Source organism: Rhinoderma darwinii, chromosome 1, assembly GCF_050947455.1.
Source record: "Rhinoderma darwinii isolate aRhiDar2 chromosome 1, aRhiDar2.hap1, whole genome shotgun sequence".
NCBI lineage: Eukaryota > Metazoa > Chordata > Amphibia > Anura > Rhinodermatidae > Rhinoderma > Rhinoderma darwinii.
This window is the reverse complement of record NC_134687.1, coordinates 418,153,765-418,170,334: the sequence shown is the minus strand read 5'-3', so window position 1 is coordinate 418,170,334 and position 16,570 is coordinate 418,153,765. Positions and strand designations below refer to the sequence as shown.

Sequence of the window (16,570 nt, the reverse complement as noted above, 5' to 3'; positions counted from 1 at the left end):
AAGAATCTGGTTTTCCTAGAATCGGCCCGGAGGCTTAATCCTAGACAAGCTCGGTGGGCACTATTCTTTACCAGATTTAATTTCTTGGTTACCTATAGGGCTGGGTCCAAGAATATTAAGGCTGATGCCCTGTCACGTAGTTTCATGGCCAATCCTCCTTCCGAGAAGGATCCTGCTTGTATTTTACCCCCTGGTATAATCGTTTCTGCCACGGATTCTGATTTAGCTTCTGATATCGCGGCTGATCAGGGTGCAGCTCCCGGGAACGTCCCTGGGGACAAACTGTTTGTTCCCCTGCAATACCGGCTAAGGGTACTCAGGGAAAACCATGACTCCGCTCTATCTGGTCATCCTGGCATCTTGGGCACCAAACACCTCATTACCAGAAACTATTGGTGGCCTGGGTTGCCTAAAGACGTTAGGGCTTACGTCGCCGCTTGTGAGGTTTGCGCTAGGTCCAAAACCCCTAGGTCCCGACCTGCGGGCCTACTACGTTCCTTGCCCATTCCCCAGAGACCTTGGACCCATATCTCCATGGATTTTATCACCAATTTGCCTCCATCTCAGGGCAAGTCGGTGGTGTGGGTGGTAGTAGACCGCTTCAGCAAGATGTGCCACTTTGTGCCCCTTAAGAAGCTACCTAACGCCAAGACGTTAGCTTCTTTGTTTGTGAAACACATCCTGCGTCTCCATGGGGCCCCAGTCAATATCGTTTCTGACAGAGGGGTACAATTTGTTTCCTTATTTTGGAGAGCCTTTTGTAAAAAGTTGGAGATTGATCTGTCCTTCTCCTCCGCCTTCCATCCCGAAACTAATGGCAAAACGGAGAGGACTAACCAGTCCCTGGAACAATATTTAAGGTGTTTCATCTCTGACTGTCAATTCGATTGGGTCTCATTCCTTCCCCTTGCTGAATTTTCCCTGAATAACCGGGTCAGTAACTCGTCAGGGGTCTCCCCGTTTTTCTGTAATTTCGGGTTTAACCCAAGGTTCTCCTCCGTTTCCCCTGGTTGTTCCAATAATCCTGAGGTAGAGGATGTTCATCGGGAAATGTGCACTGTCTGGGCCCAGGTTCAGAAGAACCTAGAGGCGTCCCAAAGCGCACAAAAGATTCAGGCGGATAGTAGACGTTCTGCTAACCCCCGGTTTGTCGTCGGGGATTTGGTCTGGTTGTCGTCCAGGAACTTGCGCCTTAAGGTCCCGTCCAGGAAGTTTGCTCCCCGATTTATTGGGCCTTATAAGATCATTGAAGTCCTCAACCCTGTATCCTTGCGTCTGGAGCTGCCCCCATCCTTTCGCATACATGACGTCTTCCATGCCTCCCTCCTTAAACGCTGCTCCCCGTCCTGGTCCCCCTCGAGGAAACCTCCTGTTCCCGTTCTCACCCCTGAGGGGGTGGAATTCGAGGAGGCCAAGATTATTGACAGTAGGATGGTCCAGGGCTCCCTCCAGTACCTGGTCCATTGGAGAGGGTACGGGCCGGAGGAGAGGACTTGGGTACCTGCCCGTGATGTTCACGCTGGGGTATTGATCAGGAGGTTCCACCTTCTCTTCCCTACTAAACCGGGTCCTCTTAGTAAGGGTCCGGTGGCCCCTCATAAAAGGGGGAGTACTGTTAGGGATCTGCCAGGTACTACATCTAGGTATACTCCTGGGATTAATCAATCCACACCTGAGGCCAGACCTGTTCGACTGACACCATCTCCCACCAACCAGGGTGGCAGGCTCAGGAGTGGGAGAGCCTATCGCGGCCTGGTCAGTCGGAGTTAGCGCCGCCCCCTGTCCTTTATTACCTGCTGTGTTCTCCTCCTCAGTGCTTGTAATTCTTTTGGATTCCTGGCCCCACTGCTGCTTGCTCCAGCCTGCTTCTGCCGTGCTTCTGCCTTGCTGCTGTTCTGCTTAACCCGCTTTGCTTTGCCTCCGGCTTGCTTCCTCCTCCGTGCTCACTTGGGTATACTCCACTTCATCCTGGTCCTGACAACTCATTCACCGCTCCGTTTCCTCGCGGCGTTCCGTGGGCTACTGCCCCTTCCCTTGCGTGTTCCCTGTTTGTTCTCCCGTGCACTTAGACAGCGTAGGGACCGCCGCCCAGTTGTACCCCGTCGCCTAGGGCGGGTCGTTGCAAGTAGGCAGGGACAGGGCGGTGGGTAGATTAGGGCTCACTTTCCCTTCACCTCCTTCCTGCCATTACAACATCCTCTGTAAAACATGGTGGAGGCGGTGTGATGGCATGGGCATGCATGGCTGCCAAAGGCACTGGGTCACTAGGGTTTATTGATGATGTGACTGAAGACAGAAGCAGCCGGATGAATTCTGAAGTGTTCAGGGATTTACTTTCTGCTCATATTCAACCAAATGCAGCAAGGTTGATTGGACATCACTTCACAGTAGAGATGGACAATGACCCAAAACATACTGTGAAAGCAACCCAGGAGTTTTTTAACCTGTTCCCGACACAGGACGAGAATGCTCGTCCTGAGCGGCGGGTACTTCGCGCATTAGGACGAGCATTCTCGTTCTGTGTGACAGCCGTCTGTGCGCGCGATGGAGAGCGGGGCAATGGCTGTAATACAGAGCCACGGCCCCGCTCTGACAGCGGAGAGAAGAGAAACATCCTCCTCTCCGGCGTTCAAAGCACAGAAAATAACGGTGACGCGATCAAAGCCCATAACTTGTATGGCCAGACAGCCCAGGGTCTATTGAAGGACCCCAGGGCTGTCTGAACATATTTCCTGTTGTTAGGACTAATGTACTAGCATATAGGTATATGCCTGTACATTACAGTTAAAAAATCAAAATAAAAATAAAAAATCCTTTTATGGGATTAAAAAAAAAAATGTTAAATGAATGTACATTTTTTTTAATGATAAATAAATGAATAAAAAGTAAAAAAAATACACAGAAACACATTTTTTTAACACACATTTTTTTATATTAAATAAACTTTTTAAAATATAAGTCCCAAAATCTATATAAATTAAACGATAATGTATTTGTACCAAATGATACCTACATAAAGTAAAACTCGTCCCGCAAAAAACAAAGTCTCATACAACTACGTCGTACAAAAAAAGAAAAAAGTTTTGAGCGTCTTGATGCAAAGAGGGAAATATAAAAAAATTATTCTGTCCTCAAGGCCAAAATTGTCCGTGTCCTTAACCCCTTCCCAACATTTGACGTATCCATACGCCAAAGTTGGGTAGGGAAAGTATGGAACGGGCTCATGGAATGAACCTGCTCCATACGATGCGGGTATTGGCTGTTTGTTACAGACGATACATCAGAGTAACTAGCGGCATCGTGCTCGAGCCCGATCCCGCTCGTTTAACTCGTTAAATGCAGCATTTAAACGTTAGTAAGAGGGAGGCGACCCCCTCTAACAGCTCATCGCGCGCCCCGCAACGCGTGGGGGGGTGATGGTTGCTATGGCTGCCTGGGGGCCTAATGAAGGCGCCTAGGTCCGCCATCTTTGTGCACCTATTAAGCCTTGCCTCCGGCAGGGCTTAATAGTTGCCTGTCAGAATCACGATATACTGCAATACATTAGTATTGCAGTATATCGTGCAAATGATCTAACGATCGCTGGTTGAAGTCCCCTAGAGGGGACTAATAAAAAAAGTAAAAAATTTGTTAAATAAAGTATTTTTTTTATGTAAAAAAACACGCTTTTCCCATTTTCCCCCTAGAGCATAGTAAAAAAATAAATAAATAAACATAATTTTTATAAAATTATTTAATAATAATCCGTAAAAGTCTGAACTATTACAATATATCATTATTTAAGCCGCACGGTGAACGCCAGAATCTCTATTTTTTGGTCACCTAATCTCCCACAAAAAATAAAAAGTGATCAAAACGTCGCATGTACACCAAAATGGTATTATTAAAAATTACAGCTTATCCCGCAAAACATAAGCTCTCATACCACTTAATCGACAGAAAAATAAAAAAGTTATGGCTCTCGGAATTTGGCGACACAAAATACATTTTATTTTTTACACTTATAGAAAAAAACAATATATATTTGGTATCGCCGTAATCGTATTGACCCACAGAATAAAGTTAACATGTTTTTTAATTGCACAGTGAATTCCGTAAAAACGGCGTGAAAAAAACCTTGGAAGAATCGCTGTTTTTTTCATTTTCTACCCCACAAATATTTTTATTCCCGTTTCCTAGTACATTATATGTCAAAATAAATGGTGCTATGAAAAACTAAAACTCGTCCTGCAAAAATCAAGCCCTCATAGGACTATATCGACGGAAAAAATAAAGACGTTATGGCTTTTGGAAGGTGGGGAGGAAAAAACGAAGATGAAAATCTGAAAAAGGGCTGCGGCAGGGAGGGGTTAAGGGGTTAAGGCAAAGAAGTGGAATATGGTGCAATGGCCAAGTCAATCACCAGATCTCAACCTGTTAGCGCAATAATGGGCCAAAATATATTAGTCTGGAATTTGTAGTGGGTATGTCAATCGATACCCGCCCTCCAGTGATTTATCCAGTTTCCAAATCATAGGTGATCGATATATATATATCTCTGAGAGAAAAGATGACACAAGAGACCATGCTTGTATGCTCAAAATACTTCTCTGCCGTTTATTGCCAAACTCAATTACAATAATATCATTCAAAAGGGGTGTAGGCTTGAGGTTAACCAATCAGAGGCAATGTGACAATATTTCAAATTTAGCCAATTAAAGACACACGATACATTCCAGATACATCATTATAATTCTTCACACATCAGGTTTGCAGGTGCCTTATCTCTCTCGGCAAGAATATTCCTGTAAATGGGGGATACATTCTCACATGCATTTTTGCCCTCCTCCCATCTCACTCCCCGTTCCTTTTCTCCAGGCCTCGTATGGGAACCAAGGTCAAAGATAGCACTGCTTAGAAACATGAAAACCTGTCGTAAAGGATTAATGACTTTCTTATTCATTACAAAAGAAACAAGATGAAGACTCCAGACAAGATGGCTTCTGCACAAAATTAAATAATTTAAACATTATTTTAATCACTTTCACACAACCCGCTGCATTTCACTTGCTTATGACAAAACTTAAGGCACAAACAAGCAACAACTGAACACAGTGGCAGTAAAGGCCTGGCAAAGCATCACAAAGGAGGAAACCCAACGTTTGGTGATGTCCATGGGTTCCAGACTTCAGGCAGTCATTGCCTGCAAAGGATTCTCTACAAAGTATTTAAAAAAAGCCATTTTATTTATGGTAATGTTAATTTGTCCAATTACTTTTGAGCCCCTGAGATGAGGAGGCTGTGTAGAAAAATGGTTGCAATTCCTAAACATTTCACAGGATATTTTTGTTCAACCCCTTGAATTAAACTTGAAAGTCTACACTTCAATTGTATCTCAGATGTTTCATTTCAAATCCAATGTGGTGGCATGCAGGGCCCAAATAATGAAGATTGTTTCACTGTCCAAATAATTCTGGACCTAACTGTAACATCACAGATATCACACTCTGATAACTATACCCACACATATATAAACACACACACAGAGGCATACATATATATACACACACACACTAACATAGAGACATATATACACATATACTGGAACATATACACACACAAACACAGAGAAACATAGACACTTACCATCTGTCCTTGCTGACAGGATCATAGACTTCTTGCAGGATGGGCTGTGGGCAGAGCTTCCTCCTTTGCGCTTGCTCCTCGGCTCTTGTTTCCTCCATGTGTGTAATGAGGAGCAGAGGACAGAGCAGAGGCAGAGCCCAGTGGTGCCCCCTACATGCTGGGAGGGTGCAGCGCCCTGTGCACTTGCACAGAGTGCACACCCATAAGGCCGGCCTTGTGTGTGTGTGTGTGCGTGTGTGTGTGTGTGCATACAGTATATGTATGTATGTCTATATATTTACCTTTATGTATGTATATCTTCCATAATGTGTGTGTATATATTTGCCTGTTTGTTTAAATATGTCCCTCTATGTATTTACAGTATTTATGCAGGGACGTAGCTAAGGACGGGCAGATGTGGCATGTGCCCTGGGCACAAATAGCTGATCGCTGCTGACAGGCGCCCTGTATTCCGGATGGCTGCAGCAGCGATCAACGTTAGGAGTAGCCAGGATGTCATGCGGTGGCGTTCTGACTGGGGCCGGGAATGGACTAGTCCAGTTTTCTGACCTGCCACCTGACCTTACGTCAGTGACATGAGGTCAGGTGACTGAACTGGTCCACTCTCGGGCTGGCACCAACCCCAGTCAGAACGCCGCCGCATGACCTCCTGGCTCCTCCTAACGGTGAGCCATGTCAGACAGAGCGGAGAGTGGTAGCAGTAGGCTACCGCCACCGCTATCCGCTCTGGCTGCAGTCTGGCACTAAGTACAAGGGGAGGGGTTATGTGGCACTAAGTAAAAGGGGGATTGTGTGGCACTAAGTACAAGGAAGGGTGTGGCACTAATTACAGGGGGAAGCAGTGTGGCACTAAGTACAAGGGGTGCAGTGTAGCACTAAGTACAAGGGGGACAGTGTGGCACTAAGTACAAGGGGGAGCAGTGCGGCACTATGTACAAAGGGGGAGTGTGGCACTAAGTACAAGGGGGGGTGTCACTAAGTACAAGGGAGGGCTGTGCGCTATATCTACAAGGGGGGCTGTGTGTAGTGCTATCTACAAGGGGGCTGTGTGTGGCGCTATCTACAAGGGGGGCTGTGTGTGGCACTATCTACAAGAGGGGGTCTGTGTGGTGCTATCTACAAGAGGGAGCCTGTGTGGCACTATCTATAAGAGTAGTCTGTGTGGCATTATCTACACGAGGGAAGCTGTGTGGCGTTATCTACAAGCGAGGGGCTGTGTGGAACTAACTACAAAAGGGAGGCTTTATCTCCAACAGTGAGTAAAACATTTTTGGCATTTCCTGTGGATATACCACAAATGTCTAAGATGGGAAAACCCCTTCAATATATATGGTCTACACAGTGCCGTTATAGAACTGGTAGCTATCACTATGTGGTCACTGTATGGTGAAAATATTGGTCTTTGGTTTACTACACACATTTTATTACATAATCAATAGTGGTTGCATTATTTCTATATAGCTGAAGGGTGGTCTCCAATAATTATTTCCTCTGGTGGGTCCAAGGTACTCCAGTTCGACACTGATGACATGTATAACTAATGTCTACTGAATGAAATGCTCAATGAGATTCACATTAAGCGGCAGCCCAATGGTACCGCTCCACATCTAAGTCTCACATCACCACCCCCGTCTGCTGCCAGGTTTTGAAACAATCATCTGACAGTAGCAGCTAGACGGGCTGGGAGTGACTTAATAAGGTGCCGGTATCTGGAGCCATGCTGACTGCAGTGCATCCCGCATTTGTTGGAGGGTGCGTGGGTGAGGATACATAGAGCGAACAAGACGATTAAGGTGTTCCCACAGATGGTCAATTGGATTCAAGTCTGGCAAATTAGGGTGCCAGGGAAGTATTTGGAAGTCTTGGTCGTGCTCTTCCAACCACTGTTGGACATTTCTAGCCGTGTGACACGTCGCATTGTCTTGCTGGAAGATTCCATCTGCCTCAGGGAAACAGCATGTATGGGTGGATGTGATCTGCAACGATAGATTCATACCCAAATCAGTTCAGTGTGCCTTCCACATGGATGAATGATCCCAGAGAATGCCATTAAAATATTCCCCAGACCATAATTCTGCCGCCACCAGGTTGTGTTTTTCCAAGTGGTTGCAGGGTGTTTGTTCTCTAATGTTTCTCGACTGACACGCCAACGTCCAAACGTTCGATGAAGAAGAAAATGTGACTCATCGTAGACGGCAACCCTTTGCCAATTATCAGTGGTCCAAATCCGATACTGCCGTGCAAATCAAAGCCTTTTTCTCCAATGCACCTTTGTTAGCATAGGAGCAGTGATGATTCATCTGCTTCAGAACACCATACAGAGTAGGATTCGATTAACTTTTGTTTTAGACACACATCAGATAACCCCCTGGTTGATTTTCACGGTGAGCTGCTCCAAAAGTCAATAATCATTCCATTTTGAAACTCTGATAAATCTCCCCTTTTACCCATGGCAAAAACGAGTGATATGTGATCAGACAGCCTATCACACACCATATATACCCACCAAGCCAGTCCACGACACATCACTTCCTTCATGGGCTACCAGCCTCGAAAATAGGAGGTGGTCATAATAATGTGACTCGACTGTGTGTGTATATATATATATATATATATATATATATACATATATATACACTACCATTCAATAGTTTAGGGTCACTTAGAGATGTCCTTATTTTTGAAAGAAAAGCACAGCTTTTTTCAATGAAGATAACATTAAATTAACTAGAAATACACTCTATACATTGTTAATGTGCTAAATGACTATTCTAGCTGCAAACGTCTGGTTTTTAATGCAATATCTACATAGGTGTATACGGGCCCATTTCCAGCAACCATCACTCCAGTGTTCTAATGGTACATTGTGTTTGCTAACTGTGTTAGAAGGCTAATGGATGATTAGAAAACACTTAAAAACCCTTGTGCAATTATGTTAGCACCGCTGTAAACAGTTTTGCTGTTTAGAGGAGCTATAAAATTGACCTTCCTTTGAGCTAGTTGAGAATCTGGAGCATTACATTTGTGGGTTCAATTAAACTCTCAAAATAGCTAGAAAAAGAGAGCTTTCATGTGAAACTCGACAGTCTATTCTTGTTCTTAGAAATGAAGGCTATTCCATGCGAGAAATTGCCAAGAAACTGAAGATTTCCTACAACGGTGTGTACTACTCCCTTCAGAGGACAGCACACACAGGCTCTAACCAGAGTAGAAAGAGAAGTGGGAGGCAACAAGACAAGTACATTAGAGTCTCTAGTTTGAGAAATAGACGCCTCACAGGTCCTCAACTGGCAGCTTCATTAAATAGTACCTGCAAAACGCCAGTGTCAATGTCTACAGTGAAGAGGCGACTCCGGGATGCTGGCCTTCAGGGCAGAGTGGCAAAGAAAAAGCCATATCTGAGACTGGCTAATAAAAGGAAAAGATTAATATGGGCAAAAGCACACAGAAATTGGACAGAGGAAGATTGGAAAAAGTGTTATGGACAGACAAATCAAAGTTTGATGTGTTTGGATCACACAGAAGAACATTTGTGAGACGCAGAACAACTGAAAAGATGCTGGAAGAGTGCCTGACGCCATCTGTCAAGCATGGTGGAGGTAATGTGATGGTCTAGGGTTGCTTTGGTGCTGGTAAAGTGGGAGATTTGTACAAGGTAAAAGGGATTTTGAATAAGGAAGGCTATCACTCCATTTTGCAACGCCATGCCATACCCTGTGGACAGCGCTTGATTGGAGCCAATTTCATCCTACAACAGGACAATGACCCAAAGCACACCTCCAAATTATGCAAGAACTATTTAGGGAAGAAGCAGGCAGCTGGTATTCTATCTGTAATGGAGTGGCCTGCGCAGTCACCAGATCTCAACCCCATAGAGCTGTTGTGGGAGCAGCTTGACCATATGATACGCAAGAAGTGCCCATCAAGCCAATCCAACTTGTGGGAGGGTCTTCTGGAAGAATGGGGTGAAATTTCTCCCGATTACCTCAGCAAATTAACAGCTAGAATGCCAAAGGTCTGCAATGCTGTAATTGCTGCAAATGGAGCATTCTTTGACGAAAGCAAAGTTTGAAGGAGAAAATTATTATTTGAAATAAAAATCATTATTTCTAACCTTGTCAATGTCTTGACTATATTTTCTAGTCATTTTGCAACTCATTTGATAAATATAAGTGTGAGTTTTCATGGAAAACACAAAATTGTCTGGGTGACCCCAAACTTTTGAACGGTAGTGTATATATATATATATAGCTAAAAAAAATAAAAAAAATAATATATATATAGATATATATAAAAACTAGCAAAAAACAGCAACCACTCACAAAAAAAGCAGTCCGAGTGCCGAGCAAGTAATCCTGATCCTTGGGATTATATGGATACATGAAGAAGATCTTGCAGCACTCAAAGTTCATACACCATGTTCCAAATTATTATGCACATTGGATTTAAGTGTCATAAACATTTAATTATTATTTTTTCAATGAAACTCATGGATGGTATTGTGTCTTAGGGCTCTTTGGATCATTGTACTCAATCTCAGACACCTGTGATAATTAGTTTGCCAGGTGTGCCCAATCAAAGGAAAACTACTTAAGAAGGACGTTCCACATTATTAAACAGGCCACAGGTTTCAAGCAATTTGGGAAATAAAAAGCATCTCTCTGTTGCTGAAAAGCGTGAAATAGTGCAATACCTTGGAGAAGGTATGAAAACATTGGATATTTCAAGAAAACTTAAGCGTGATCATCGTACTGTGAAAAGATTTGTGGCCGATTCAGAGCACAGATGGGTTTGTTCAGATAAAGGCATAACGAGGAAGGTTTCTGCCAGACAAATTAATACGATTAGGAGAGCAGCTGCTAAAATGCCATTGCAAAGCAGCAAACAGGTATTTGAAGCCGCTGGTGCCTCTGGAGTTCCGTGAACTTCAAGTTGTAGGATCCTCCAGAGGTTTGCAAGTGTGCATAAAGCTATTATTCGGCCACCCCTAAACAATGCTCACAAGCAGAAACGGTTGCAGTGGGCTCAGAAATACATGAAGACTAATTTTCAAACCGTGTTGTTTACTGATGAGTGGCGTGCAACCCTGGATGGTCCAGATGGCTGGAGTAGTGGATGGTTGGTGAATGGCCACCATGTCCCAACAAGGCTGCGACGTCAGCAAAGAGAGAGCTGGTAGGCCCCTTTAGGGTCCCTGATAGTGTGAAAATGACCTCTGCAAAGTACGTAGAGTTTATGACTGACCACTTTCTTCCGTGGTACAAAAAGAAGAACAGTGCCTTCCATAGCAAAATTATCTTCATGCATGATTATGCACCATCTCATGCTGCAAAGAATACCTCTGTGTCATTGGCTGCTATGGGCATAAAAGGAGAGAAACTCATGGTGTGGCCCCCATGTTCCCCTGACCTCAACCCTATTGAGAACCTTTGGAGCATCCTCAAGCAAAATATCTATGACGGTGGGAGGCACATCAAAACAGAAGCTCTGGGAGGTTATTCTGACATCCTGCAAAGATATTCAAGCAGAAACTGTCCAAATACTCACAAATTTAATGGATGCAAGAATTGTGAAGGTGATATCAAAGAAGGGGTCCTATGTTAACATGTAACTTGGCCTGTTAAGTTTTTTTTATTGAAGGAGCTTTTGATATGACCTCCTGATGCTGCAAATTCAACAAATTACCATTTTAGTTCTCTTTACAACCTTTAAAATGTTTTGATCTCTGTTGTGCATAATAATGTGAAACAGTGCATTTTGAGTTTTTTACTTCTAAAAAAAAATCTGTTATCATTAGGAGATTCGTTCAATAAAATTTGCATTATACTCCAACGGTTGATGGCTTGAAGATAATACTGACTGTCATTTGCATCGACTATTTAGGAAAATCAGCGAAAAATAACATTTGCATAATAATTTGGAATGAAGGACCTGTGGGTGACCTCACTCTGTGTCTGCAGTGAAAGAAGCTGGCTGGGAATGATGACATCACCCACAGGTCCTTCAACCTTGGCGTCGGAAGAGAGAAGACACATCAGCTCCAGACGTACAGTTGAATTTTCAGCAGCATCACCGTGTCAGGTAAGCATAGTAAACTCCCTAGAGACGAGCATTTTAACCGTTTGGACGCCTCTGGAGACGATGTATCTTCTTTGTCTGTCGACAAGCTTGAAGGACCTGTGGGTGACGTCTCGCTGTGTGTCTTTAGTCAAAGAAGCTGGGTGGGAACGATGAGAAATGTATGATGCTGATTTGTCAGCGTCATACACTTCTATTCACAACGCCCAGTTGGTAAAAACACAATACACGCCCAGTTGGTAAAAATACAATACACGCCCAGTTGGTAATACGAGAAAACACGCCCAGTTGTCCATTGAAAAGCTCATTTGCATAAATATAAAATTGCTCATAACTTGGGCAAAAATGATGGTTTTTAAAAAAACTAAAAACTTTGCTGTTATCTACATTGCAGCGCCGATCACATTCAATAGGAGATAGAGATAGGGATTTGATAATCTGGTGACAGAGCCTCTTTAACCTAAATGGGATCCAGGTGTGGATGAGGGAATAATACATCCCAATAATCCATGAAGTTGTTGCTAGCTCTAAGCATACCTTTTTGTTCATGATAGCATGATACCGCAAGGGATAACAAATTGCCACATAGCTGTCATAAGCCATGGTAGAAAGCAAGGTACACTCAGTGGCTGCCATTACCAGATATGAATAGAGCTGTGTCAAACCATCCAACGTATGAAATGTTTTTTCTTTGTATAATAATAATAATAAAGTAATAATAATTTGTAAACATTTTAGGTAGAGTTGTAGAAATATAAATGCCAGCCAGTACTCCTAGGTTCCCTATAAAAAAAAAAGTACATTAGAGTGTGGAGAGCGAGATGAAGGTATATAAAAATAATGAATAAATAGAATACAAGGTGGCTCACATACGATGTAGGCAAAGACATGATGTAGTCGAGAGCACAGTTAGGCTTCGGTTACATCTGTGTCAGGGTTCCATTCATGGGTTCCGCCAGACCTTTACGTTGGTGGAACCCATGAACGGAAACCAAATGGAAACCATAGCTTTCCGTTTGCATTACCATTGATTTCAATGCTAATGCTACCGTTGCTAATGGTTTGCGTTTGTCTCCATTCCGTAAGGTTTCCACTTTTTTGGTGGAATCAATAGCGTAGACGACTATGATTTTTTCTTTTTTTTACTGGGTCATATAAATGTGAAAAAAATGTATCCACTGTACCGAGGGAAGATTTTTTCTTTCCCTTATTGCCAGTCAAATGTTTCTTTGATATACTGTATATAAATTAAATAAAGTTTTGATATAGAAATAGCTAACTAACCACTTGTGAGTTGTTGTTTTTTCGATCAGCATTTTAATGTCATGTCTGATGGGAATATTCTGAATAGTCCCCTGAAAGAGAAAAGATATATAAAGTGATAATCTTCTTAGTTAATATTGAATATATAGAGATGTATATTTACTTATTGGTGTATGCAATTTATTTTATGATAATTTATTGTGTACACGTCTTGATGTCTTGGACTTTCCAGAAGCTACTAAGGTATATATATATTCAGCAAAAGCTTGACATATAAGCTTTAGGTTACCAACATGTAGTTCTGATATGAAATGCATGCATTTTCAAATTTACCAACCCAATATTACTCGCATTACATGTAAAATGTTACATGTAAGGGAAGTAATATTTTGTTGGTAAATTCAGTCATTAATGAGCCAAGATAGAAAATTACAGAAATGTAATGTAAAAGATTAGTAATGTGCAAAATTGTTGCTTCATGTTCAAGGCTCTGTTCAAGCTGCTGCTAGTCTCCTTCCATCAGGTTTCCGTTTCTTTTTTTTATTGTAAGAATAGCATAATCAACAGCGCTCTTTTTTTGCAGTAAAAAAAAAAAAGGAAACCCATTACAAGGTCAGTAAGATCTATCAGGATTCATCTGGCACCACTTGAAAACTTGCTATGTGCACCTTTTGAAAAGTTATTTTTTTTTTAATAAGAATGTGTATCAATGAGTTTGGTGCAACTTTCTAATTACGTTTTATTAAAAAATATTTGTACTTATTGAGATAAAGCTGCTTTATGAACTTAGGTGTGATTGTTTACAGCTCGATCCTGCGTGTCGGAGACACAAAGGACCCACTGACACTGAACCCAACAGTCCCATGGACCTGACAGATACAGGTTTCAGCACTAGATACAGCTGCTCTGTATACAGGATACAAAGCAGCTGTATCTCAAAAAGTAAAACTATTTTTTTATAAAAAGTAATTAGAAAGTTGCACCTAACACATTGATTGTGTCACGCCATTTTTATTTAAAAAAACAACAACAAATGTTTACTAAGGTGTACATAGCCTTTAAATCTGTTCTTATTTTTCTCAACTGTTGATAAATAAGATAAACATAAACAGTTGATATACGTAAATAACAAAATATATAATACATTAAGATATTGTTCTATGGTCCTGTTCACATCAGCGTTTTTCATTTGGGGTTTCCGTTCATCCATTCCGTCAGAGGAACAGATGAACGGAAAGCCGAACGGAAACTTTAGCTTCTGTTTGCATTACCATTGATTTCAATGGTAACGCTTCTGTTGCAGTTGGTTTGCGTTTGTTTCCGTTCCGTAAAGTTTCAGGCTTTTTCATGGAAACAATAGCTTAATCAATGTGTACAGGCCCTGAGAATCTACCAATGTGTAGAGATCAAATCAAATCCAAAAGTAATTATGCATAAATATATACGTTTACTATTAAAGCAAAATGTATAAATATGACAGAAAACCTTATAACTTGCAATAACCCGGTCTCTACACAACTATATAGCAGCCTCTACCCTCACCCACTGTCTCTTTGACCTTTCACTATTTAGCTTGAAGCCGTTGCAGGCAGGGCACTCTCTACTTCTTGAACCAGTCTTGTCGCTAGGCAAGCTCAGGTTTATTTTACTTGAGGTTTACAAGGTAGTTTATTTTTTATTTTTTCCAATGTTTGAATGTCAAAAATATATTCTGGAAGTATATAGAGTTGTGTAATGTCCTTAAATAAACACGTAGCATATACGTGTTGAAGTCTATAAAATCTCCACCCGCATATCCAGCAAATGTTATAAAATGTAGTGTTTTTTTGTTAGTTTTTTTGCTATTTGCCTATTTGGATCTGCTTATATTTTGTGATCTCTCCTAAGATCAGTCCAGCATGAGGCATGAAATCCATAAATCAAAGTGAAGACGGAATATTCATACTCTTGGGATTCCCCAGTAGTAGACAAGTGCAGTTATTTTTCTTTGGAACATTCCTAGCCTTCTATCTCTTGACCATTACTGCAAATATGCTCATTGTTAATACTGTTACCTTGGATCATAATCTTAGGAAAATGCCCATGTATATATTTTTATCTCATTTCTCTTTCCTTGAGATCTGGTACATTACTTGTACGGTGCCCAAAATGCTGGTGGATTTTATAGCTGACAACAATACAATTTCATATAATGGCTGCATTGCCCAAGTCTACTTTTTCTATGCATTAGGATTCACTGAGCTGTTTTTCCTTTCTGTGATGGCATATGACAGGTACTTGGCTATATGCCACCCACTACGTTATACCACCCTTATGACAATCAACCTATGTCAGCAGATGGCCTTGTGGTCATGGATTTGTGGATTTTTAAGCAGTCTCTTATTGGTCATTCCAAGCTCAAGACTTTTATTTTGTGGACCAAGAATCATTAACCACATTTTTTGTGACTTCATACCACTGTTAAATATCTCCTGCAATCAAACTGTAGCTACAGATGTCATCTTCTATGCATGTGCTTGGATCATCATATTATATTCTTTGCTTTTGACCAGTATTTCCTATGTACAGATTATGAGGGCAGTTTATTGCTTGCCTTCTCAGTTAGGTCGAAGCAAAGCTTTTTCTACATGTGTGTCTCACCTAACTGTTGTCTTGACCTTCTATGGCACAATCATCTTTATGTATATGCGGCCCTCCACAAAATGCATGTTAAATCTAGATAAGGTTGTGTCTATATTCTATGCTGTTGTAATCCCTTTACTTAATCCTCTTGTTTATACCCTCCGAAACCGGGACTTTCATGTAGCAATGAGAAAAAAACTTTCATGTATTGCTATTATTGTTTGTAAATAATGATCTTTTATGTTTGATATTCTAATATCATGTAAATTATTAATGTTAATGCCCTACAATTATTTTATATAACTATTAGGCCTTTTACCAAAAGTGCCAAAGTGAGTAAAAAATGCTATAAACATTCTAACTATAAAATGTAGTTTATATATATATAGATATATATGGCAAATGGCAAATCTGCCTAAGTATGCAGTAATACCGCAGCGGTTAGTAGCATTGTCTTGAAAATTGGTTACACACTAGTTCCAATTACTTACCTGGTCCTGTTATCTGCTATTATTGGTACTCTTCTTTCTTCTTTTCTTTCCTCTTTTACCCTGCCGCACTGAAAACATCATATTAGCGGTGCGCATGCGCAGTACGTTCGTACTGTCATCGCTCGTCTCCTCCCCTTATGCATCACGTGCGCGCATACGCATACGTGAGTCTGATGTAGTGAGTTTCTCTTCATTGATTGTCGTCCAACGGTGAGTATCGTCTTTCCTGTACTGTACATTTTATTGTAAATCTGCCACTTCACCAATGTTTACTAAACACTGTATACACTGTACCGCTATACACACTGTTATAACAGAGGGCTCTCTGCGCAGATGCCTCACGCTCACTTAGGTTGTTATGTAGTAACCACTAATGTATCACCTGTTCCTACTGGTTAACTCAGGTTGAATCACTGATTGTATTACCACACAGGGTTATATATACCCTGTTAAGATTGTTGGTCATTGCTTGACAAAGATCCCATAGAGAC

At 41.6% G+C, this 16,570-nt stretch overlaps 1 protein-coding gene across 1 annotated transcript; it reads left to right on the top strand.

Annotated features, from left to right (window-relative positions):
• The first annotated feature begins 14,871 nt into the window (after nt 1-14,871).
• On the top strand, nt 14,872-15,819 carry LOC142648452 (olfactory receptor 6F1-like). The gene has a single exon (XM_075825453.1). It carries the CDS (start codon nt 14,872-14,874, stop codon nt 15,817-15,819), a length of 948 nt encoding a protein of 315 aa, XP_075681568.1.
• Nucleotides 15,820-16,570: the final 751 nt, after the last annotated feature.

Excerpts from the sequence above, each read along its gene's own strand:
- LOC142648452 (XM_075825453.1), top strand. The coding sequence starts at position 14,872 with ATGAAATCCATAAATCAAAGTGAAGACGGAATATTCATACTCTTGGGA.